This window comes from Sporisorium graminicola, chromosome SGRAM_7 (assembly GCF_005498985.1).
Source record: "Sporisorium graminicola strain CBS 10092 chromosome SGRAM_7, whole genome shotgun sequence".
NCBI classification, from domain to species: Eukaryota; Fungi; Basidiomycota; class Ustilaginomycetes; order Ustilaginales; family Ustilaginaceae; genus Sporisorium; species Sporisorium graminicola.
Genome location: NC_043737.1, coordinates 792485 through 816654, shown reverse-complemented (window position 1 = coordinate 816654; position 24170 = coordinate 792485). Strand labels below are relative to the sequence as shown.

Genomic DNA, 24170 nt, shown 5'->3' with positions numbered 1-24170 from the left:
GAGGGATGCTGAGGTGCGGAGCTTGTAGCAAGGGCTTGCGAGTCGAGGTAGGCGTGGGGGAGATCAGTGAGGTGTAGTGCAGTTGCAGTTGCGACGACGATTTTGTGCGGGTTGTGGGATATTCGGCGTGTACTATAGGACGGCGGGCTGTTGGTGGAGGAGTGTTTTGGCGCTATTTCGAGAGGGTTCTTGTCGTGCCATTCGAGGTTATCTACTACCACGACTCGGGCGCGATCGATCCAAGCATCTACAACACCGCGCCTCGCAACATGAGGGTCATCTCGGACGCCGAGGTGCAGACCGACATCTTGCCCCGCATCACCCTGTCCGCCCTACTGCAGTCTCAAGCTGTAGCCTTGCATTCGATCCAGGGTGGTGCTGAATCTGGGTCGAACCGCGAGGGAGCGCAATGCCCGGCGCGGCTCTCGCTGCGCACGCCGCGCTACACGCAGCTGTTCATGCCTGCGCGCACACACACGCCCGACAGCGTGGTGAAGATCGTGTCCGTCCCGCGGCCCGGCGCTGGCGGTGTGTCGGGGATCCACGGCGTCAATCTGGTGTTGGACGATGCGACGGGGAGATTGAGCCACGTGGTGGACTCTACGTGTCTCACGGCGCTTCGGACAGCGGCTGGGTCGTTGGCGAGCTCGATCCTCGCGCTAGGAAGGCTTCAAGAGCAAGTGGGGAGCGCCGTGGTGTTCGGAGACGGCGCGCAGGCCGTGTTCCACGTCTGGCTCCACATGCGCTACTTTGCAGGTCTGCGGGAGATCACGGTCGTCGTCGGCTCGCACAAGCAGCTTTCCCTCGAGGAGGTGGACGACAAGCAACAGCGGTTCGCAACACAGCTCGAATCGCTCCTATCTTGGACGCCCAAGGAGTACAGCATAAAGTGCATCCGCGGTCGCGATGGGGAAAGCGTGACAAGGGCGCTGCAGAGCGCATCGCTCGTGTTTACGTGTACGCCCTCCAGCACGGCCCTGTTTGCACACTCGGACCTGGCCGGTGGGCCGAAACGCAAGCACATCTGCGCAGTGGGGTCGTACACACCCTCCATGTGCGAGCTGCCGCGGGACCTCATCTGCGCAGCTGCCGCCATGAGCGGTGCGCTGGTCGTGGACAGCGCCGAAGCGTGCGCCACGGAAGCAGGCTGCTTGCTGCAAGCTCTGCCGTCTGCCGAGGCTGTTCGAACACGCTGTGTGGAGCTGGGCGCACTTCTGCCGAAGCCGGAGGCGGGAGGCGGGGAGGGGTATGTGCAGCTCGTCGAACGCGAGGCGAGGGTGTGCGGGGTGGGGGAGGGAGCGGGTGGGAGTGTGACTAGTGTGTTCAAGTCGGTCGGGGTGGGAGTGCAGGATGTCGAGATTACCAAGCTTGTTGTTTCGCTGGCGGGGGATGTGGGGGTTGATGTAGCGTTTTAGAGTGCCAGGAGCGGTCAAAGATGTGTATATGAGAGTGTGGCTAGGCTACATGTGTGTTACTGTGTGCGGGCGACATATATGTGAGAGGTCGAGGTCGACGAGGAGGAGTGAGAATGCAGTGTTGGAAGTGCAATTATGGTGGAGGGGTGATGCGCGAAAAAAGTGTTGGTGTGCAGACCAACACTCAACGCGCACTAGTTCATTTGACTCGCTCACCATCATCATCGCCACCACCACCACCACCATCAACGACCTGCCTCGCCCTCAAACACCATCATTGCCACACCGCACAGCACACCCCAACAGTCACACCAAGCATGGCCGACACCACATCACCCTCCGCATCCGCATCCACATCCACCCAGGCCTCCGCCGCCCCATCAATCCCCCCCATCAAAGCGGCGCAAATGCGGCTCTCGACACTATCCTACCTCGTCCATGGCGCCTCCGCCTCCGCATTCCCTCACCCGCCCACACATGCCGCCATACCATCCGAAGCAGCACTGCCACGACTGACACGCATCGTCTCGGCGCTATCATCGCTCTCCACCGATGCGGCGGGGAGTCGGGCGATCTCGCGGTTGCTCGAGGCGTGGGACGAGTACGCCGAGCTTCTCGCGCCGGTGCCCGAGGGCTCGGCTGCGGCTGCGACTGCGACTGCCGATGCCACGCAAGTGTGGGACGCGCACCAGCAGGCGAGCTGGTGCCTGAGCCAGCAGGCGGAGCTGCACGAGGCGGGGCAAGCGTTGGTTGAGATAGACACGCTGGTGCACGAGCGCCGGGTGCTCGAGCCGGATGCAAGCCGCAGCTTGGCACGTAGGTCTTCTCTCCGCACTCCTTCTTTTTCCCTGTAACCTGAATGCTGACATGCTCTGTGGAACTCAACAGGCAACGTCGAGTCGAACACACGCAAACTGGCCACCGCAAAGCACAGCGATACAGCCGCACAACAAACAGCGTCCAACCACACCGCTCGTCTGCTGCACCTCGTCCAGCGCTGGTCGCACTACGTAAGTAACCCCCCTTCCATACTCCAAGCTGTAACACAACCCCCCATGCTGAACCACCTCAACCGCCCCGTGGTGTGCAACGCAACACAGACCTCAACCCTCAGCCAAGCTTTCACCCTGCTCGACGAGCAAGTGTGGACCCTCGAACGCCAGGTCTCGGCCTTAGAGCGTGCGCAGCCGAGCTAGCTGCGCATCTCAATGTAAACCTCAGCTGCAGGCAAGCCAGTGTGCTCAGTCACACATTCACACAGTCACACATCTCCCCGGCGTGCCAGTGCCAAGGCATCATATAACCCGGACTCAAACACACAGGCGAGAGAAGGGGAGGGCCGCGTGGACGAGGTTGAGATTTCTTGGTGACACACGCGCAGCGCTCGAGACGTCAAGTCAATCGCCGTTCGATCCAGCCGCGGCGCCGGCGGCGGCACTGCTGTCCGACTCGCCATCGAGCAATGAATACTCTGTACCACGCACACCCACACACAACCAGCAAGGCCGAGAAGAAAAAAGGCGTCAGTTCGCATCGCGCTCTCTCTCTCCTTTTTTTACCATAGTATCTGTCAACTCGGCAGGCGTAACTTACGTTTCATCAACACGCACTCGCCTCCGTGCTCGAGATCGATGTTGTAGCTGTAGAAATACCCCTCGCTCGTGACCACCATGACGTGCGGCGTGGTCGCACTCAACGCCACCACGCTCGACACGCCCTGCGTCGGCAGCTTGAGAAAGGCAAAATCGCGACTGGGCTCCCACATCTCGGTAAGGCTGTTGGGCAGGTAGCCGCCCACGGAGCCTGTGATCCCGCGTCCCAGCGCCATGCTCCTGCGTCGAAGCGTGCCGCTTATCCCGCCCGTCGAGCGATCCGAGCGCGACTTGCCCATGAACGCCTCGTACCCTCCGCGCGTGGCGCCGTTCGACGAGCCGTTGGCCGACCCAGGCGGCGACGAGGTGTCCGAATTCCCGTCGAACGAGCTGAGCGAAGGCGAGTTCTGGCCGTTACTCCCCGCCGCCGACTTGGAGCCCGAGGAGAGCTTGAAGATGTGCACGGTCTCGGTATCCGATGACACGGCCAGCAGGGTGCTGACAGCATTGAAGTTGAGACTGTATATCCTGGCCGCGTAGCTCCCCCTCCGGAACTGGTGCAGCTTCTGTGCAGCGGGGACGGAGAAGACGCGGATGACAGTGCCCTTGTCGGAAGCAGTGGCGAGCAGTGTCCCTGTCGAATTGAGCGCCAGTGCCGAGATGGGCGTCTTGTGTGCCTGAATCACGTTGGTGACTGAGAGGGAGAGCAGGTCAAAGATCAATACGTCTCCCGCTGTGCCTCCCGCAGCAGAACCCGATCCACTCCCCGAAGACCCTGCACTGCCGGATCCACCTGCCGGGTTGGCAAACGGACTGGTCGGCGACGGTACCGGTGACGGGTATGCCAAGAAGCAGTTGTCCGAGCTAGGCGAAAGCGCGCAGATGGCCATCGGATTTGGACTGGTCTCGATAGTATGCAACAGCTTCATGTTGCTGATGTCGTAGATATAGATCTCCTGCTCCAACACAACGACAAGTCTCCTGCGGTTGAGCTTCACGCCCAGAATGGCTGTGGGGAACAGCAGTTCGCAAATGACCGACTGACGTTTCGTGTTGACGATCTGCAGCCGACGTGGAGAGGCGTTGCTCTTGGGATCCGAGTCGGAAGTGGCCACGAGTGCGACCAAAGAGGTGCAGAAGAGCATCTCGACGAGCGAGGTAGGGCCGGAGTTGTTGGTGTAGACACGCCCGAAGGGCTCGCAGTTTGTGATCGAGTAGCCATCGCGTGTACCGACGGCGACGCACGAGTGGTCCTGGTTGAAGTTGACCGAGAGGAGCGCGTTGGACGATTTGGTCGGGAGGGAGGTCGACATGGCTGAGGAAGCCGGTGCTGTTGGCTGAGTCGTGGAGCTGAAAAGTCGAGATGCGCAGGGCCGTGCAGTGTGTGTGTGCGTGTGTGTCGGATCCAAGACTGGATGGTGGATGATGGATGGTGATGGTGGTATTGGATGGAGCAAGGGTGAAGGATGGATGCGAGCGAGCGAGGGTCCGATTTGTGTGGGCTCGTGCTCTCACACTTTCCCCTCACCACGCACACACACGCACAGCGCGGAAATTGTTGAAAGAGAGCGAGAGAAAGGGCGAGCGGGGCTGAGCTGCTGCTGCTGTTGACTTGGGTTGCACACGCCCTTTCCCGATCCGGCTCGCACGATTCCAAAATCTAACCAAATACACATGTTGTTGCCTCTCAGCACCCTAACAACCTCACCACCAAAACCCCGTGTCCAGCTGAGAGCCAATTTCAGGGTCTTCCCCTTCCAACACCGCCAACCATACACTGATATCACACCACCACCACTTACCCGACCATGGCCCCCCCGTCCCCCCTCGCCGCCTCTCCTCCACCACCACCACCACCAAACGCAACCCTCACATTCGCCCAATTCCAAGCGCGCTCCCTCGCCTACCTCGCCCATCGCGATCGCGTCCTCCTCCCCACCGCCGCCGCCCCGACCTCACCGTCGTTGTCCTGGCTCACGTACGCAACACAATGGACGTGGCTCGCGCCTTTACACCCAGGACCTGCGTTCGAGGGTACAACCGGGCTGGTGCGGTCGTTTGCGCTTGCTGCTCCGCCACCCGCGGAGCGGGCAGAAGGGGATGATGGGGAGGTGGTACTCGATGAGGACGAGGTGGCCGAGGCGGTGGGGGATGAGGCGGCGGTCGGAAGGACAGGAGCGCGGGTGGTGACGGTGCACCAGACCATCGCGTGGTCCAAGATCTGGCGGCTGCCCGTGTTGTTTTTCCATGCGCATACGGAGCGCGGTGAGCCGGTGCAGCTGGACCAGCTTGCGCAGCTAGGCGTGGTGCATTCGCGCGGGACGCTGTGCGCATCGCAACCACCACCATCACCACCACCGTTGCACGCGGGCAGCGGTGCAGCACAGCAGCAGCAGGAGGTGGCGCAGGGGACAGCCGCACCGATCTCGGTCGCCGACCACCCGAGGACCGGCCTGCCGAGCTACTATCTGCACCCGTGCCATACCGACGTGGCTCTGCGCGAGGTGTGGCGCCACCACCACAACTGCGAGCGCGAGGGAAACGAGGACGGCGGGTACGTCGCGGCATTTGTCAGTCTGTGTGCGTCGGCGGTCGAGATGCGTGCGTGCTGATATAGCTCACAAGTATACACTGCGCTTGCCAGAACTCTCTTTCTCTCACGCACATGCTTCTGACACTGTCCTGCGTGTGAACACGATGGTGTCGTGGAAGTAAGAAAGATAGAGTGTCCATTCGAATTGAATCAACAAGGATAGAAATACAGTAAGTTATTACAAAAGAGAGTCAGTAAGAGACTTAGGACGCTACTTGTGCCAGCCGGTGCTCCTCTTAGCAGCCAGGGGTTGCGAGAGATCGACCTCACTCGCGCCCAGGATCTTGGTCAGGTCCTTGCGGTTCTTGGCCACAGGTGGCGGCGAGTCGACGTCGGCCGTGCTCGCCGAATCCTCGGCCGCCTCATCGTCGTCGTCGGAAAGCTGCATGAACGACTCGTACTTGCGCGTGGGGCGACGCACAGACAGCCGGCGCGCTGCCTTGGGCGACTCGAACGTGCTCGCTGCCAACGCCTGCAGTGTCCTCGGCTGTGGCCCTGCCGTTGCGCTGCTAACCGCAGAATGCGGGGTGTTCGTTGCGGGGGGTTCCGGGCTGGCCGCGGTGGGGTCGGTGCTGCTGCCAGTAATGGAGCTGAGCATCTTGCGGAAGCCCATGCTGGAACGGGAGCGGGGTTCGGGCGTGATCGCGGTGGGGAGCAGTGTTCCGCCCGAGCCCGTGCTCGACGAGGACGACGCCGAAGTCGACGCGGACGTGAGCGAGGTCAGGCTAGGTCTTCGCAGATCCATCGACGGTCGTTTGCCGATCAGGCGGTCCTTCCATGCCGAGGGCATTTCGACCGTAGAAGCAGCAGCGGTGTTGGAGAAAGACGAGGCGACAGACGCTTTGCGCATGCGTCGACCGAGGACGTTGGGCAGCGACGATTCCGAGCTTTTGCGTTCGATTTTGGCGGCTGCATTGCCGACCGAGAACCGACCAGAGAGCTTGCTCTTGAGCGTTGTGGTGGATGCCGACTTGTTGGCGGTCAACGTGGCCGAGGGGGAAAGCACCGACGGAGCCGCCACCGGGCCGACACCCAAGTGCTTGCGTGCAGCGCTGCCGGGGTAGACGGGGATGTCGTCGTCCATCAACAGCTGGGCAACAGCCACGTCTGGGCTCGGTGGGACAATCTCACCCAACCCAGGCAAGTAGGTCGTCCCGTCCTTGTTGCGGATGCGCTTGTGCAGGGGCACCGGCTCGACACGCACCACGTGCTCGTCTTCCCTGCGCTCGACGACGTAGTCTCCTTGATACTTGGAACCGGCGGCGCTCATCCAGTCTCCGAGCAGACGTTCGGGGAACTCTTCGCGCAGCTGCGTCTCCTTGGGTGCAGCAGCCACCATGGTGTCCAGGCTGTCCAGGCGTGCCGGTGGCTGGGGCTGGTCGGTGCCCGCTTTGCGGCGGCCGGCTTGACGCAGCACCCGCGCCGACTCCCTGGACGATCGAGGAGGCTTGTCGGCTTCGAGGGGCAGAGGCGGCAGAGGCATGGCCTTCATGCGCACCAGATCGTGCGGCTCTTGTGCTGGAGATGCTGCTCCTCGTTGAGCTGGCTGCGGCGTCGCCTCGCAAGCCTCCTGCGTCAATGTAGGGAGAACGGCGGGGGCGTTGATGCGGAGTGGGCTGCGCGGGGGTTTGACGGGCGCGGGCGTCTTTTCGTGAGCGGCGTAGCTGCTGGCGATGGAAGAACGGCGAGTGCTCACAGTGGTATCTGTGGATCCGGCGCGCTCCATACGCGGTGCAACGAGGTGGACATTGTAGAGCAGGCTCGAGCCGTGCGATGCAATCGACAGATCCGCCGAGGCTGTCGAGTCGGTCGACAAGTAGCTCGCCGCCGAAGCGCGTCGTTCGCCACAGCCATCAAAGGGGTTGTGGCCGCTTGGGCCGTGACCCATGTCGGCCATGGGACTCAGCGAGGCATCGTACGTGTCGTCCCCAAACAGCCCGGAGCTGTCCGACTGGGTAACGCTAAAGTCGCCGTTGGAGCCGACGTTTCGCAGACCTGGGTGCTGGAAAGTACTGGGAACCGCCAGGCTGCTCCTGCGGTCGGGCATGGGTGGCACATGCAGTCCAAGCTGTCTGCTGTTGACAGCCGAAGCGATAGCCGACGCCTGGTCACGCTCGTCATGCGAGAGTGTGTTCAGCGTTCGAATGCAGGCCTCGTGCATGGCCACCTGCTCCAAGAGCGAATCAGCCGACTTGTCCGCATGCGCCTGCACTTGGCCGGGCAGCAGCAGAGAAGCATCCTGAATCCCCAGGCCCATGATTTCGACGACAGGCGGTGCCATGGCGTTGACCGGCGACAACAACGGACTTCCCTCGGGCGTCAGATACTCGTCCTCGTCGAGCGAATGGCGCACGGTATCAAACGACTTGTGCTGATCCAGCTCGTCGTCGTTGTCGTCGTCGTCATCGTCGTGATCGATGTCGCTGCAGTTGGCGAGCTCCTCCTCCAGCCATGTGGCCTCGTCGTTGAGTGTCGGGCTGTCGGCTTTGCAGAGCTTGGACTGGTAGACGCGCGTGCGCGCTGAGATGGGCAGCGCGAGGTCGGTGATTGAGATGGGTTGGCGAAAGTCGAGCGAGGAGGCGACGCCGTAGTTGGTGCTGACAAAGTGGTGCCAGTCGATGGAGCCATCCTCGGAAAGACAGGGTGAGACGTGGAAGCTGACATGCTCGTCGCGCAGCGCCGCAGATGCCTCGACGAAGGATGAGCGAGGCTGGACCGAGGCAAGCCCACGGATGGTTTCTGTAGAGGGGCACATTCGGAGGTGCATATTTTCCTCGGTGATGCTGTTCATGAGGACAGAGCTAGCTCGTGCGCGGCGGGGTTGCATGGCGGAGACGGGCTTGCTGCATGCTGGACGGTTGGCCTCGAGCTCGGCGGCCAGTTGCTCGATCTCGGCAAAGGAGGAAGTTCGAACGGTGGGCGGCGGGCTAGTGCAACGGTGCGACGCACGACGACGGTCGGTGTTGCCGCTGCTGTTTGCTTCTGCTACTAATTGGTGAGCGACGAAGGGGTCGAGGATGCTGACATCGCTGCTTGCACGACGGTGCATGGGCGTCGAGACACTGATCCTGCGCGCGTGCTTGAGGACGGCGACAGACTCTGGCTCGACGTTATGTGAAGACGAGGCAGAAGCTTCCGAAGAAGGAAGCGACGCTGATGATGCCGATACCGATGTTGCTGATGATGACGGCAAGGCTGCGCGTGCGAGTTTGGTTCGCTTGTGATTCGGCTTTGCGGGCGTTGCAGTGGTGGTTGTGCCAGTGGACTCGGTTTGGAACTTTTTGGCACGATCGGCGACGCTGAGGCTACCGAGCATGGAGCTGCGCTTGACTGATGACTTGGTCGGCATGATGCTGCTGCTGCTGGTGGTAGGAGAGGACGGAAAGCCAGGGATATGGGCAGCTTTTGGTGTGAGTTCGGGTGAAGTCGCTTGGTAAGCCGTGCTGGGCAAGCTGTGTGAGACAGGTAGAGAGCAGGTTGACGGGTGATCAGAGTGGCCTCTTGGGACTGTCTTGTGTACAGAAGAGGATCGCGGCTGGATGGTAGGAAAGGCGGAAAGATCCAGGGTGCGTGTACGTTTTGCACGAAGCTTGACTATATGTGAAGACGTGGCAGGAATGGCGAAGTCCGAGGTGGATCGTTCGAGACAAAGTTGACTTGAAATGTGCGAGGCTGAAGCGAGTACGAGCTGTGCAGCGCTGGTGCAGTAATTGATGTTTGTCGGAGAAAGCTGGCAGGGTTGAGCGGAGCGTGAGCGTGAGCTTGAGGCTGGGTACGCAGCAGCGGACAAGGAATCGGAATAGGGAGGGTCAGCTTTGAGGACAGGCGACATGGTTTACAAGCTGAAAGCGTGACGTAGAGCATGTGTAGAAAGAAGCAGGGGGTCCGAGGATGGCAAGCGTGGCTGGAACAATGGCACAAGGACGAGGCTCGAGACAGGCTGCAAAGCGCGCGCACGAATGACCCAAGCAGCCAGGAAGCCGAAGGGGGAAAGCTTTGTTTGGTTGTCGACGGAGCTGCAGAGGCTTAGAGATGATAGCGTGCCAAGTGGATGGATGCAGTGTGAGGCCCAAGCTTGGCCGAAGCGAGGCTTATAAGGTGATCGGGGAGCCGCGGCTATTAGTGGTGGCGTTCGCACTGGTGGTGTATGCAGGGACCGCCGTTGACTCGGACCTATACTGCTACGAGACTCGAGCGAGCGAGCAAGCATCAAGGAATGTTCTGAACTGCGACGATATATGAACTCGCTCGACGAGATTGGGTCGACCGAGACGGAGACGGAGACGGTGGTGGTGCAAACGAAAGCAGCTGACAAAAAAACCCACAAGCTATGGAAACACTTTGGATGGTGCATATATGCCCAGCTGCGAAGTTGCAGCAGGGAGGGTAAGATAGACCAAGATGATCTGGGCGTGGTCCGGCGTTGTCGTGTCTCGACGCCAAAAACAGTGGCGCAGAAGGCTACATTCCGCGGGGCTGCAGCGTTTCAAGTCCGAACCCGACCCCGACCGGAGGAGGAAAGGAGAGCAAGAATCGCATGGCACTCTATGCTCGCAGTGGCATTGTGCGAGCATTCCTTAGCTCCTACCATCCACCGAGGTCGGCCAAGAGTGGCGTGGGCGAAAAACCCTGAAACCTTAATCCTGCAGACTGGTGCAGTGCAGTGCCATACAGCACCAGCCATTCACTCTGACCGAGTGGGAGATCAGAGAGACCATCGACCCAAAACACTGTGATCGAACGCTTTGATCGATGCGCGCGTCCCCAAGAGCACTAATCCAGGAACCAACGAATAGCCTGGGAAGCAATGTCGGGAGCCGCAATTCCACGACCCAAGAGCGAGCAAAGAGGCGGCAGCAGCAGAAGCAGAGGCAGAAGCAGAAGCAGAAGCAGGGTCGGTGTTGCAAATCTGACGTGTCCACGCGAGCCCAAGTGAAACCAACAGTGGGCGCGCTCGCTCGGGACGCGTCGAATCGCAGGCCAACGCCCGCCTCTCGATGGCATCTAGTCACCGAGCGAGCTTGTGGCAGTAGTGGGCATCATCTTGGTAAGGCACCAGCAGGCGCGTCCCAAAACAAAGCACGGTTCGATGTGGCAGAACGCGCGCGCGGGCTTGAGTTGTTCCCGAGGCAACCAATCTCTTCTCGGTCTTGATTGAGCCGTGGGATTTAGCTGGCTGGAATTAGTCGACATCGACACCATAACCACTCCACCCGTCTTGGCCTAGCTCGGTAACCGGAGCCCAGTGTCTTTCCCCGCCTTGCTTTGGTGGACACAACATGCTCTTTGTCGTTCGAGAAGAAAAACACTCACCTGGTGCCGTGGTACGTGCTGAGACGTTTTTTTGCACGGGTCGAGGGCGAAATCGAGGGACAGTAGAGATACAGCGAGATTTGCGGGTTGCGAAAGCGGACAGTCGAAAGAAACGGTCAAGGGGACGAGTCGAAAGCGGTACAGAAGGGGGAGGAGGGATTCAGCTAGCAATCTCATATCCATCCTCAAACGAGCTCGCCTTTAAGTACTTCTGCGCGCATCCTTGCGCTCAAGGGTGATTGACAAGAGCGCTGCTGCTGCTGCTGCTTCTGCTGCTGCTGCTTGCCGAGCCAAACAAAGGTACACACCATAAGCGGACCCTCGCAGCAAAGCGGAGCTGTCAGGGTTCATCAGCCGAGCAGCTTCCCAATCCGACAAAGTTTAAAGTGTCAGTTGTAACCCCCTTGCGATCGTCGTCATCCTCCAGCGCGGGAGCACGGTCAAGCGAAACAAGGCGTCGGTCCTGCGTACAGTATGTGGTCATGAGCGCATAAGTGGACGGCGGCGGCGGCGGCGGCAGAGTAATGCACAGCAGCCGTCCGTCGACACGAGACGGCAGATCATGAGGCACGAGACTTGCATTCTGTTCACAGTCCACTCGCTTGGGTTTTGAGCAGACCTTGTTTGCATGAGAGAGAGTGAGAGAGAGAGCGACTTGAGCATGTCTCTCATGTGCCTGAGAATGTCTTGGATTGACAGTCTCGCGCTTGCCATCGGAAAAAAAAGAAAGAGGTGGGCATCGTTAGCGAGCGATCAGATAGCATGGCGTGCAAGGGGGTTTTCTGCGCGTGGGATCTTTGTGAGAATATCGCAAAACCGAGAGAACTGTCACGATCCAAGAAGAGCTCTCTGTCCGCCGCCACCGCCTTGCGTCACTGCCACTCAACGCCCGGTACACAACACCACTGCTCGCTCCAACCTTGCGCGTGACGAGAAGCTGTCGTATATTTTCTTCGTTCAAAGCGCCTTGTTGAGCCACACGGGCTCACGCCTCTGTCTCTAGATTGTAGTAGGGCAAAGCGTAGTTGACCTACCCTTCAGCAGCATCCCTTTCTTGCTGGCCAAGAGGTGAGAGAGCTGCTTGCCACACTCATCTTTGAACCAAGATCGACCCTACCAAGCGAAGCGGAAGATCTTGCACATCTCTCGCTTGAGCCCCTTCCCTCCTCCCATCGGCAAGTGATTTCCGGAACGACGTGAACACGGTACACAGTAATCAGCATCGAGCCAGAGAGTGGTGCAAGGAGTAGTAGATCCAGTTCAACAATACTGCTGCGACGAGCAGCTGACATAGTGGCGGGAGAGGAAAGCATTCACACGACGGTCAGGGGAGTAAGCAGGCAGGGTGGACCCCCAAGTGAGGAGGCACACGGGATCTCTCTGGAGACTGCACCACGCACGTCGCCCTTGCAGAGACGTTCGAGAGCGAGAGCAATTAGAGCTTGCTTTTTGTTCACTTGCTACTTGCTAGCCGCAATCAAGAGCCGCGGGGGCTGTGTGCGTGGGAACCAATCTGTACCTTACGGGCACTGCACCCTATACCAGTCGCGATCTGTACCAAAACAACAGGGGCACGCCGCGGAGAAAAAGGAGGCCGGTAGCAGCTGTCGACGACGATCGCGACGGCAGAGGTGTCGAGCAGCAAGGAGGTTGGTTGCCTTCTGCAAAGCGCCTCCTTGGGTGCAAACCAACGTAATTTTGTCTCTCTGTTTGCTGTCATCGAGCCTAGGTGCAGAAAGTTGCAGATGCACATGCCCATGCGCACCTCCTGACAGCTTCGGCTAAGCGTGGGTGGGCCAGGTCCAATCTCGCTTTCGTCGCTTGACTTTGCTTTACCAATTACCACTTTGACTCTTTGTTCCCGCTGCCGTGTGCCCTGTCACTGTTGCAGCGCTGCAGCTGATGGCGCGCATTCCTGCTGCAACACATCATCGCAACATCGCGAGACCACCTCTGTCTAGAGAGACCATGGACATCAGCCGTGCGATCTGTAAAAGAATGATTGTTAGATCAAATAATGGTAAATCGTTTGGAAATCGGGCTTTGTGAAATCGTGTTCCGAGATGCGAAATTCCTTCGTCCCAAAAGGAAAAAAGTGATGTGCGAAGAAATCAAAATTCGGCTCAGGCAGAGCGGCAAAAAAATGTTGACTGCAAACGCATTCTCTCGGCCCTCGTCGTCGTCGTCCTCCTCCTCCTCCGCCTTCTTCCTTCATCGGCTGCACTTGCACCACACAGCCACTTGACGCTTCGCACACAATGCCGGACGCATTCTTCCAAAAGAAGCGCAAGCGCAGCACCGCCGCAGCACCAGTGGCATCCGCATCCAGTCGCGCTGGTCCGTCCTCGCGCACCAAGCCTTCTCAACACATGCGCAAGGGCGGCAAGCATGCAGGCCGCGACGCTTCCTCGGGCGACGACGACGATGATGACGCAGTGCCGGGGGGTGGGATCGACGACATGGACCTCACGCACAGATACGACCATGTTGCCAACAGCGACGACGAGGCCGAGGCCGCAGAGACGCCAGCAGAGGCGCGCGTCCGCCTGGCAAACATGTACCTCCAGGGCTTGTCCTCGTCGGGTGCAGCTGCGAGCAACGGGGGTGGAGGAGATGACTTTTTCGAGTCTGACGAAGCGCCGGCGTTCGGATTGGCAGATGCAGCACAGGCCGACAGAGACAACATCGCCGCTCGCCTGCAAAAGGACGTTGCGGAACAGAGCGGCCGCATCCACCTCTTCCTCGCGAATCGCATTGTCGCTCCTCCCGCGACGCTCACCGACACCGACAACCTCACCACCACCAACAGCAGCAGTGACAGCGACAGATCCGAGGATAGCAGCATCCTCGCCGTGCGCGGGCACAGACTGAGCGTCACCTGTGCCGTAGCCTCTTCGGACGCCAAGTGGCTCTTCACCGCCAGTAAGGACGGCAGCATCATCCGCTGGCGGTTGCGCGATGGCAAGATGATGCGCATCCTACCTAAGCGCTCCACGCACCTCGACGAGAACGGCGCACCGCTCCCGCCCAGCTCGACAAATAAGAGCAAGACTTCCGGTGCGGCTCGGCGACGTGCGCGTCTCTCATCGTCTTCCTCCTCCTCGGCCTCTTCTGCGTCGGACAAGGGCAAGAGTCGGGACTCCGCCTCGTATCTTCCCGTCGGAGAGGGGCAGGGCCACACGGACGAGGTCTGGACGCTCTCGCTGTCCTCGGATGGGCAGTACCTCGCGAGCGCGGGCAAAGACCGGCAGGTGTGTATCTGGCGCACTGCCGCCGCCTCCGAGACGTTTGTCAAGACGCTCATGGGCCACAAGGACGCAATCACAGCCGTGGCGTTCCGCAGCGGCTCGCACGAGCTGTACACGGCGTCGCTGGATCGCACACTCAAGCTGTACGACGTCGCGCAGCTGTCGTATATCGAGACACTGTTTGGCCACCAGGAGTCGGTGCTTTCCTTGTCGTGTTTGGCCGCCGAGACAGCCGTGTCTGCGGGCGGGCGCGATCGCACCTGTCGGTACTGGAAGATCCGCGATGAGTCGCAGCTCGTGTTCCGCGCGGGGATCAAGTCGAAATTGCGCGATGTGCTCGAAGGCGGCGATCTATCCAAACCGGACCAGTCGTCGCCGCTCGAAGCGATGGAGGGCTCCGTCGAGGTAGTGGCGATGCTCGACACACACCACTTTGTGTCGGGCGGGGATAGCGGGAGCCTGTCGCTCTGGAACCTGGGCAAGAAGAAGCCGATCTTCAGCATTGGTGGTGCGCACGGCTTCGACGTGACACACAGCGAGAGCGAGGGCACGATCCGCAAGCCGCGCTGGATCACGGCGCTCGCCGCGCTGCCGTACAGCGATCTGTTTGTGAGCGGTAGCTGGGACGGTAGCGTGCGCGTGTGGGGGATCACCACCGCGGGCGGGATGGTAAAAGGCTTCCGTGAGGTCATGAGCGTGCCGGTGCACGGGTTGGTGAATTCGCTCCAGGTTGTGCAGCCGCCGCTGGGCTCGCTGTCGCTCGGCGCCGACGGCGTCGTGTGCAGTTCCGCAGTACGCGAGCGCGAGTGGAAGCGCCGCCATGGCCTGCAGTCCCCCTCGTCCACCCACCGGGTCCAAGAGACCGCCGAGGCCGGGACGAGACCGCTGTCCAGGCTCGAGAGGACTAAGCTGAACGCCCCGCCCATCATCGTCGCGGCCGTGGGCAAGGAGCACAAGTTCGGACGCTGGCTCGGCGTCAAGCAGGCCAAGAACGGCACACTGGTCATCCCCCTAAGGCTCAAGTGCCAGGCCGACGACGCCAAGCGCGCCGCCAAGCGCGACTTCAGCTTGGTGTAGGCCCCGAACAGCGTCGTGGTTCCAATGCCCTATCCTCACTCGCTACGCTCGAGCTCGCTCCACTCTCTTGCATTTTGCACACTCACACACACATACACTGCAATCCAGACATTCACACCATGCCTCTACGTATTCTCTCTCACACGCACACTGTCCGCACCCTCTGCCGCCGCTGTTTGACCTGAAAACGGGCTCATATTTGCTGCTAATTTACGCTGCTACGAAATGAACACCTTGCGAACCTCATCAACCTTGCACAGCTCGCTCGTCCTCGGACACCGGACGAGCCTCTTGGCCTCGGCTTGACCGGCACCACCCGTTGCCGCGCGCTCGACGTCGCTCAGCCCCCTCGCTGTGGCGTCGACGAGCTCGAGCACGGTCGACTGCGCATACACGCGCCCGTTGCTGAGAGCCAGCGGCGGGTCGTTCTCGTCCATGATCTTGCCCGAATGGCTGCACACGAGCGTCGAGTTCTGGTGGTGACTCCAGGGCACTTCTTGGGCGAGCAGGCCGAGACCGGTCGTGTCGCAGATGGGGCAGTCCGTGTTCTTGCCCGCCGACACGGCCGATGTCGAGTGCAGGTAGCACTGGGGCAGCTTGAGCGATGAGAGGCCTGCGCTGAGGGCAATGTGGAGGATAGGTTGCGGGGGAAGCGAGTGGATCTGCAGCGCACAAGCCCGGAAGGATTCGCGGAGCATGCTCCATCGAGCTAGACTGTACAGGTCGGCGTAGGCCCAGCTGGTGGGACCGCAGGCGAGCAGCCCCATTGCGCGTGAGACTTCGCGGCGCATCGCTTCCGCCGCTAGCCAGTCGTACTCGGCCTCTTTATCCCCCGCCGCTCCCGCCGTCGCTTTAGTGGTGACGAGGGGCAACAGGTGTCGGCGAGCATAAGTGATGGCCTCCTTGATGCTTTCGGGAGTCCTGACCCTCGTGAGCTCGACAAATTCTTGCAGACGCAGATTGAATTCCAATGGCGTGCGGATCTTTCGCAGCGTCGCTTTGTTCTCGGAACACCATGCCAGAGCTAGCGTGCAGCTTGGCCGGCGCTCCTCCTCTTCTGCGTTTGTATTCCAGCCGGGAGGACACAAGGAATCCTCGATGCGCGCCACCTCCTCAAACAGCTGCAGATCCACCAGATCCTGGATCCCTCGAGCCTGCGCCAACTCGGCGGCTGCCTGTCGATACCCGCGCCTCAGCATGTAGTCGACGATCATGCGATCCAGGCGGGTCTTGCTCCATTCGGCGAACTCGGTCGATTCCAGTCTTGTCGTGTGGTGTAAAGCTGACAGATGATCTGTGCGGCTCTGGGCCATGCGGAGCGACGATTTGGCGGCATCTGACAGCGGAGCCAATTTGCGTTTCAGCCCTTTCAGACGACCGAGCACTGCATCAAGTGACTTCTCCACCTCGCCCGCCGTCGTCGTCGCCGATGCTGCAGAGGAAGAAGGAGGCGAAAGAGTTTTGGAAACTTCGTTGAATGTAGTGCTGGCAAAAAGGAGTTCTCGTTCGATCAAGCGCTGCTGCGTCTTTTGCTGTCGTCGCAGCTCGTCGAACGGTACTTTTGCGAAGGGTGCTTCGAGGAGCAGGATGCCGTCGAGGTTGGGTGCGTTGGATGGAGTCTGCGCGAGAGCAGCGGTGGATGATTCGCCAGTGGCGGTGGCGTTGGCGGTGGCATTGTCGACGGTCATACTGTCCATCGTGATGGTGGTTTGCGTTTGTTCGGTGGTTGTGGTGAGAAATGATGGTGGTGGTGAAATGGGCAAGTGGCAGCTTGCAGTTGGACCCTTATCTGGCTGCTGCGCGGCGTGCAGACGGCGAACCACCGAGAAACGGGCTTAAGCTCCGTTCTGAAAGTAATTTTAAATAGGCTGCTCTTCCGCCCAAAAAATACAGTAGTTTACACCTCGCCATCACAGGACAGGATCGCATCGACCGACAGGTGGAGGCCAAGGCTTGCATCACCATGACCACCGTCAAGAACTCACATCAAACACTCTTGCAATAGCATCTGGCATTCTTCTGCTATCGTTTGGACTACAACAGCGCAGCAGTAGCAGAAGCAGCACCGCCCGGCACCCACGCTTTCACCTTGATTCCCAGTTTCGCGCACACCTTCCTGCCCTCTTCTGCCCAGAACTCTGGTGTCAAGCCAGCTGCCACTTGGTCCGTCCGCTGAGACTGGTTGAGAGATGTCTTGGGCTGACCGTAGCCTTTGATGCCGCCGTGGTAGATGTAGGCGCTGACGTTGGACTGGTGGCGCAGCGTTTCGAGCACGCCGATGGTTTGCAGCAGGACGTCGTCCAGGCGGGTATCGGGGATGGGTTTCTTTTTGTGCTCTTTGGCCGATTCATCTGCAACAGCCTCCGTGGTACGAGTTGTTTCGACCCTGTCCGGTTGAGGCTCGTCGGTCACCATTGCTGTGTCGGCGTCGTGCGCGGTCGTAGAGGCGGCTGCGGTGGTCGTGACGGTAGGTTCGTCGCGGATGGACAAATCCGAATCGTACTCCAACTCTTTCTCCTCTCCTGACGCATCACCATCGCTGCTGCTGCTGGCCAGCTCTTGACGAATGAATTTCCTCATCCTCGCCGCATCCTCCTTGCCAAACTCGGGTATCAGCAGATGGTTGTACGGCTGCAACCTCGCTTTTGCCACACTGTCGTCCACCAACACGGTATTATGGGCACCCCAAGGCCCCAACTCTTCCGCGCGCAACGCCGCTTCGAGCGCCGCCGACATGGGCTGCTCCTTGGCCTTTTGCCGTTGCTTATGCAGCTTCATGTTATGCTTATGCTTCTTTCCATTGTACCTTTTGTCCGCCGCAGGCGCGGTGGGGGCGCTGGCAGGAGCCACGTCGTCCGGACGTGCTTGGTCGGCTTCGTCTCTCGCCTGGGCCAGCAGTCGACCGGAAGAGGATCGGTCGTGTGCAAAGGCGTTGAGTTCGGCCCAGACGATCTCGAGGTCCTTGATGCTCTCGGCTTTGTGTTGGAAGAAGCGTTGTGGGACCAGAGTGTCGCGCGCCCATACGCGCAGGATCAGGGAGCGCACCGACTGGTCGAACGACGCACGCACCATGCTGTCCACGTTGGACGGCTGCGCGGACGACCATACGATGACTTCTGCTTTGCCTGCCGAACGCGGCTCGTACGCGTGTGGTGTTTCGGCGTGCGTATCTGTCTTCCAAAAGTGCGAGCCATGCGGTTTCGTGGCGACATCCACCTGCTTGCCTTCCTCCACGGCAGCGTCGCCGGTCGAGATGCCCAAACAGTACTGCAAGAAGCAGGATAGAAACGGTCTGGGTACAGCACGCGCCGAATCGATCGCCCTGCCGTTGCCGCTTTTCGCTCTGAAAACAAGCGTGCCGTTGAGATCGAGCACGACAAGCAGCTTCCTCTCGAGCACCTCGTCCTCGCTCAGCTCGCGCGACGCCTGCTTGGCCTGTTCGAGATACTTGGGTCGCGGAGCCGCACGGATGGCAGCTGGACGACGCTGAGGCATCTGTGTTGGCGGTGGTGGTCGATACATCTGGCTGGGTGTGCCTGGGACAGAGCTTGAGGGAGAATTGCGACTATAAGGTTGGTACCGGGAAGAAAACGCACCGCTCTCTGAATACGAGTGGTAGTCCCGCTGCTGCTGCTGTTGTTGTTGCGGGAAGGCGTTGTAGTTATATACGTGTGCGGGTGGCTGCTGATAAGCTCTTGCTCCTGACCAACTTTGTGCGGGTGCAACAGTAGAAGCGACAGCCGCCTCGCGCATCTTCTTGGGAGCAGCTGGTGCACCCTGAACGCTTTTGGTTCCCGCAGCTACTGCATTATCAGACCCTAGTTGTGAAGATTGCACTGCCGAATGTGGTTGCAATCTGGCATGCGCTGCGTAATTGTATCGAGGAGCAGAAGCCGCTTCATACGGCTGACGAAGGTAGCCCTGTGCGTCATATCCACCTTGCCTCCACGGACCTTCAAAAGCTTGAGCTTGATGACCATAGGCGTAGTCATCATGTCTCGCCCACGAATTTGCCTGCGCATCGTCGTACCTCGCATGGGCATACGCGGCGGGAGCGTCACAAAGTGATGGTGGATAGGCAGCGTAGTGATCCGATTCGTAGGCGTATGGGTCGCGATACTCGGCTGTACGCGCGTATTGTTGTGGCTGGTGATGATAGTAGGTGTCGTATGCGTGGCTGTAAGCAGCGCCCTGCTCGCCATTGCGCGCCCACGGACGATTGCGGCTCGAACTGGCGCCGTAGTGAGGATGACGATAGGGAGCCGACATGGCCGCGGTGACTCGTTGCAGACTCGGATGCGTATTGCAGCGCAGTCTTTTAGCGGTCTTAAGGAGTGCCGAGCTTATGAATGAAGCTGCCATGCGATGACGAAGGCCACGGGAGGAGTGCAAGCTTGTCAATATGCCTCTTGGAAGATCAGGACGGATGAGGAGGAGTAGGAGGCAACCAAGGTCCAGCTCAAAATTTCGGCTTTGGAAAACGTCAAACTTTGGGGGCCAGCAGCGCTGTCTCCGAGTTCCGAGCGAAATTGGGGAAAACGCGAGGCAAGTTTCACATTTTGACGCAATGCAACGCAATGCGACGCAGGGTCCAATCTCCAACGCAACCAGAAATGACGCACTCTGGTTTCACGTTCGGCTCTTCCCCTCACCACCATCTCCACCATCACTGCTCGCAAGCATGAGCAGACGCACACCGTCATTCAACGAAGGCTACTCTTCATCCTCGTCCGCATCTCCTACAAAGCGTCCACGCACATTCGAACAGCATCACGCCGGTGGCTCACGCACACGTACACGCACACGTTCTCGCAGCGTCAGCGATGGGCAACCTTCACTTCTGGGCTCGGTAGGCACGCTGATACGGTTGGCGTTGGTCGCCCTCGTGTTGGCGCTGATTGCGCCGTATGTTCGAACTTATTTGTTTGGTGCTGCAGCAAACAAGAGTGACAGTGTCGATACGAGGGTGGCCAAGAATACGTATCACCATCAGCAGCCGCAGTCACTCGACAGCAACAGCGTGAGCAAGGAGGGCAACGCCGAGGTGGACGTGTTCAACTTCAGTCATCAGGACTATCTTGCTGCTGCAGGACGTGAGGTGGGCGATAAAGCGCGCAAAGCTGTCGCCATTGCATCTCCTAGTGCTGTCCTTGCTCCACCATCAGCATCCTCTACACGCGCCAAGCAGCAGCAGAAGCAGCAGAAGCAGCAACAGCAGCAACAGCGGGGGAAGAAAGCGAGCACCCGCGCTCGCAGCCGCAGCAACGACGACGAATTGGACGACGATGATACTCGGTTCAACGAATCCCCTACCATCGCCACCACCACCACCAGCAGCGCCTCGTCCATCCTCACCATCATCGGCACGCTCCTCAGCACGCTCTACGCCCTCGCCTCGACCGCCTTCCGCTTCGCCAGTATCCCCTTCATCCATCTTTTCCGGCTAGTCCGGACGCTCTTCTCGACCAGCTACCACGCGTTCCGCTTGTCGCTGTCGCACACGCTGCGGCCGGTGCTGCACGTGCTCGCGCCGCTGACCTACCTCGTCTCGGGCATGCTGTTCGTGTTTGTCCAGACGCCGTTCCGGATCGTCAGCGCCGTCGTGACGGAGCTGTACCCCGTGTACATCTTCCTGGGTGCAGCGGCGGTGGTTGGGGTTGCTATGGGTATCGCGTCTGCTGGGGTTATGTACTTGAGCGCGTTTGTGTTTGTCGATCGGTTGCCGACCCAGCCTGTGACTGCGGAGAGGTCTATGGTTGAGGACGACCACGAGGACGAGCAGGATGCTGAGACGCCCGAGTCCCCCGCCAGTCCGTTCACCCGTGCAGGCTACCGTCACGCTGGGCCCCCGTCAGCCGGCTACTTCCCACCCCATACCCAGCACAGTCTGTACGCCCCTACGCCCCTCGCCTCCCCCGCCACTTCCTACCGCCCCAAGACCAGAAACGACGTCAGAACAGTATACCCAACCTACCCAGCAGCTCCTGGCTCGTCTCTCCGCGCGGCTGTCCTCTAGCTTCTCAACAATCTGTAAATCTTACAGTATGTCTTGCCAGTTTCAAACTGCTTTCTCTCTTTTCATCGTGCGCAGACAGTTGCAGAGTGAACCGTGTGCTTCGGCTACCAAGTAAAACAAGTGCGCTTGTGGGACCATCACATATCATCTTTATCTTCATCTTCATCTTCATCTTCATCTTCATCTTCATCTTCATCTTCATCGTCGTCCACGATCCGTGCTCGTCGGCGTCGAACGCTGCTGTCCGTGCTGCTCCCAAGCTGATCACGGTGGCCCTCCCCATCCTCGTCACTCACACCGTCCATGCTCTGGCCTTCGCTGTAGCGCTGCTCCTCCTCTTCGTCATCGTCATCATCGCTTATCACTCTTCGGCCGCTCCGACCACCTCGATGACCTCGGTACTCCACGCTCGACTCCGTGTCCCCACCTTCTTCTTCTTCATCATCGTCGTCATCGTCCGATATCTCAATCGCCGCACCCCGCCCACCGCGTCGCGGGCCTGGCAGGAAATCGTCCTCCTCACTCAGCTCCTCAAATCCAGAATCGACGTTGGGCCCCTCATGGAAGTGACTGGGGCGGCGATCATCATCATCCTCCTCCTCTTCCTCATCCCCTTCATCGTCCTCGCCAGTCTCGTCAACATCATCGCGCACGATAAAGTCGTCCATCTCTTCATCGTCCTCCTCCTCCTCGTCCTCCTCCTCCTCATCATCATAGCCACGTCGTCGGCCTCCTCGCATGCGATCGAGCGGCCTTCCATCCGTATAGTCTTCGACTACGTGCTCGTTATCCGAAGAGTCGATGTGCGCGATGCCCTCAAAGTCGTCCGGCAGTTCAAGCCGGTTACCACGTTGCAATCCCTCCGATCGGCCATGACGAGCTTCAAAGTCTGCTAGCCGCTGCGCAAGGCTTCCGTTGCGACGGGCTCGAGCTGCACCGCCGCCGTCTCCATCCTCGTCATCCTCGCTGTCGTGGTCCGTATCAAAGTCGCCCACATCGTCCCACCCACCACGTCGCAAATCTTCATACTCCGAATTCGAGTCATACTCGATCGCGCACGAAGGATTGCTGCAGACACCGTCAAAGATCTCGGATCCGCAGCTGCCACAACGAGGCACGCCGTCCATCTCGTCGAAAATGATGCGGCGCGGACCATCCTGGTCGAAAATATCTTCCCACAGGTTGGCACCCTTGGGCAGATCTTCGCCTCTGGAACGCACCTGGTCGTCGACATCTAGGATAGCGGTGCTCGACTCGGCGCGCTGCGAGTCGTCGTCGGCCTCCTTGCTCAGCTTGAGTCCCTGGTCCACCTTTTCCAGCATGTCTCGGACCAGATACACCTCGACGGGCGGACAGGCGAGTTCGGTTCGGCACGAGGGGCAGATCTTCTTGCGCTTGAGCGTGCGTGAGCGTTGGTAATTTTCGGTCTCGCGTTGCGACCAGTGGGCCGGAGCACTGGCTTCGCTGGCCAGAGGCTTGGTGAACCAGGCGCGCAGACAGTGGATGCAGAAAACGTGGCCGCACGGAGCCAACACACAGGGACGGAACGAGGGCTCGAGGCAGATGTGGCAGATGCACTGGCCGTGAAGCTCCTGGAAGATGCTGTGCTGAGCGCCAACGGTACCGGCGCTCTGTTCTGCTTTGGCTTTAGACTCGGCCAGCTGGATCTCGAGCTGGCGGATTCGGAGCTGGAGGGAAGCGGCATCGGTCGCATTGGTGCGGAGAGGTTCGGCTTCGACGGCGGTGGTATAGGAGGAGCTGGGTTGCGACTCGATCTGCGAGCCACCCGAATTGGCACGTCGGCGTTTGCGAGACGAAACGATCACTTCAACTTGCTGCTCTGGCTGCGCATCGCCGCTGCTGGATGTGTTTGTGGCGGCGGAGGCGGCAGTGTCCATCTTTCTGCTCATGACTGCTGCTGTGGGTTCTTTCGCTTCGTTTTCCTCCTCGTCGTCGTCAAAGAGCTCACTTGCTAGGTCCTTGGACGATCTGGTCGGTGGAGACAATTTCCGTGCCGAGTGCACCTTGGTCTTGAGGCTTGTGGCTCTGGATTTGGACGGAGATGCTGTTTCAGGCGCAGGCTTCTCTGTAATCTGAGTCGAACCTCTCGAAGAAGATGGACTCGCTTTGTCGCTAACGGCGGCAGTAGCATCGGCTGCGTCGTGTTTCGTCTCGAAGTCGGAGTTTTGAGCTTGGCTCGGCGTCGCAGTGGCTTCCGAGTCTTTGCCGGAGCTGGAAAGGAGGCGCGTCTTCCTGAACGGTTCGTCTCCCGCCGCCGCCGCTGGTGGTGGTGGCGTGGTAGGGTCGCGGCCTGTCAATGCATTCAGAAAGGGAGGCAAGGCGGGAGGAATCAGTATCAGCGTTGGAACAAGAGAGCATACAGTTGCACTTCGGGTGATGTGGAGACTAGACACTCACTGGAACTTGGCTTTCGATCTTTTTTGCCTCGAGTCGAGGTTTTGGTCGAAGAGCTTGTAGAAGAAACAGCTGGTATGGGGACTTGCACGCCGTCGCCTTCGGCGGATGCGGTCCGTCGCCTTCGATTGCGAGTGGTAGGAGCTGCTTGGTCCATGCTGACTTCCGAGCAAGGTTGCGACTCGATTGAAATTTTGCAGGCTGGGTCCAATCTGCTCACGACACCTCCGAATCAACTAGACGAGAAGCGAGCGTTGATAGCTGTCGATAGAGGGCGATGAACGAAGGTCAATCCCAATGCTCTTGCGGTTGCGGATGCGGTGGTTGTGAGATGGGCAAGGGCGCGAAGGAAGTGAGGATGGTGGTAAGAGGTAGCCAAGAGGTGGACGCCGCTATTGACTAAAGCCCGAGTGTGGGATCGTGGAGCGGCAAAGTCGGAGCCTGGCTGGTCGGCCTGCGGTCCTGTCAAATCAAAAAGGCCGAGCGAATGCTTTGAGCGCG

At 59.7% G+C, this 24170-nt stretch overlaps 10 protein-coding genes across 10 annotated transcripts; 5 read left to right on the top strand and 5 right to left on the bottom strand.

The window, feature by feature from the left end:
* Nucleotides 1-269: 269 nt before the first annotated feature.
* On the top strand, nucleotides 270-1415 carry EX895_005735 (uncharacterized protein; the record flags this gene model as incomplete). The annotated part of the gene is made up of 1 exon (XM_029886327.1): nucleotides 270-1415. One exon carries the CDS (start codon nucleotides 270-272, stop codon nucleotides 1413-1415), a length of 1146 nt encoding a protein of 381 aa, XP_029737558.1.
* A 317-nt stretch (nucleotides 1416-1732) lies between these two features.
* Nucleotides 1733-2611, top strand: EX895_005734 (uncharacterized protein; the record flags this gene model as incomplete). Its single annotated transcript, XM_029886326.1, has 3 exons — nucleotides 1733-2231; nucleotides 2304-2425; nucleotides 2516-2611. 3 exons carry the CDS (start codon nucleotides 1733-1735, stop codon nucleotides 2609-2611), a joined length of 717 nt encoding a protein of 238 aa, XP_029737557.1.
* A 201-nt stretch (nucleotides 2612-2812) lies between these two features.
* On the bottom strand, nucleotides 2813-4320 carry EX895_005733 (uncharacterized protein; the record flags this gene model as incomplete). Its single annotated transcript, XM_029886325.1, has 2 exons — nucleotides 2813-2886; nucleotides 3009-4320. The coding sequence occupies 2 exons, from the start codon at nucleotides 4318-4320 to the stop codon at nucleotides 2813-2815; spliced, it is 1386 nt and encodes a 461-aa protein (XP_029737556.1).
* Nucleotides 4321-4815: 495 nt separating this feature from the next.
* On the top strand, nucleotides 4816-5619 carry EX895_005732 (uncharacterized protein; the record flags this gene model as incomplete). The annotated part of the gene is made up of 1 exon (XM_029886324.1): nucleotides 4816-5619. One exon carries the CDS (start codon nucleotides 4816-4818, stop codon nucleotides 5617-5619), a length of 804 nt encoding a protein of 267 aa, XP_029737555.1.
* A 192-nt stretch (nucleotides 5620-5811) lies between these two features.
* Nucleotides 5812-8949, bottom strand: EX895_005731 (uncharacterized protein; the record flags this gene model as incomplete). Its single annotated transcript, XM_029886323.1, has 1 exon — nucleotides 5812-8949. One exon carries the CDS (start codon nucleotides 8947-8949, stop codon nucleotides 5812-5814), a length of 3138 nt encoding a protein of 1045 aa, XP_029737554.1.
* Nucleotides 8950-13171: 4222 nt separating this feature from the next.
* Nucleotides 13172-15238, top strand: EX895_005730 (uncharacterized protein; the record flags this gene model as incomplete). The annotated part of the gene is made up of 1 exon (XM_029886322.1): nucleotides 13172-15238. The coding sequence occupies one exon, from the start codon at nucleotides 13172-13174 to the stop codon at nucleotides 15236-15238; it is 2067 nt and encodes a 688-aa protein (XP_029737553.1).
* Nucleotides 15239-15456: 218 nt separating this feature from the next.
* EX895_005729 (uncharacterized protein) lies at nucleotides 15457-16935 on the bottom strand (the record flags this gene model as incomplete). The annotated part of the gene is made up of 1 exon (XM_029886321.1): nucleotides 15457-16935. One exon carries the CDS (start codon nucleotides 16933-16935, stop codon nucleotides 15457-15459), a length of 1479 nt encoding a protein of 492 aa, XP_029737552.1.
* Nucleotides 16936-17272: 337 nt separating this feature from the next.
* EX895_005728 (uncharacterized protein) lies at nucleotides 17273-19600 on the bottom strand (the record flags this gene model as incomplete). The annotated part of the gene is made up of 1 exon (XM_029886320.1): nucleotides 17273-19600. One exon carries the CDS (start codon nucleotides 19598-19600, stop codon nucleotides 17273-17275), a length of 2328 nt encoding a protein of 775 aa, XP_029737551.1.
* Nucleotides 19601-19919: 319 nt separating this feature from the next.
* On the top strand, nucleotides 19920-21254 carry EX895_005727 (uncharacterized protein; the record flags this gene model as incomplete). The annotated part of the gene is made up of 1 exon (XM_029886319.1): nucleotides 19920-21254. One exon carries the CDS (start codon nucleotides 19920-19922, stop codon nucleotides 21252-21254), a length of 1335 nt encoding a protein of 444 aa, XP_029737550.1.
* A 137-nt stretch (nucleotides 21255-21391) lies between these two features.
* On the bottom strand, nucleotides 21392-23826 carry EX895_005726 (uncharacterized protein; the record flags this gene model as incomplete). The annotated part of the gene is made up of 2 exons (XM_029886318.1): nucleotides 21392-23565; nucleotides 23673-23826. 2 exons carry the CDS (start codon nucleotides 23824-23826, stop codon nucleotides 21392-21394), a joined length of 2328 nt encoding a protein of 775 aa, XP_029737549.1.
* Between the last annotated feature and the right edge of the window lie 344 nt (nucleotides 23827-24170).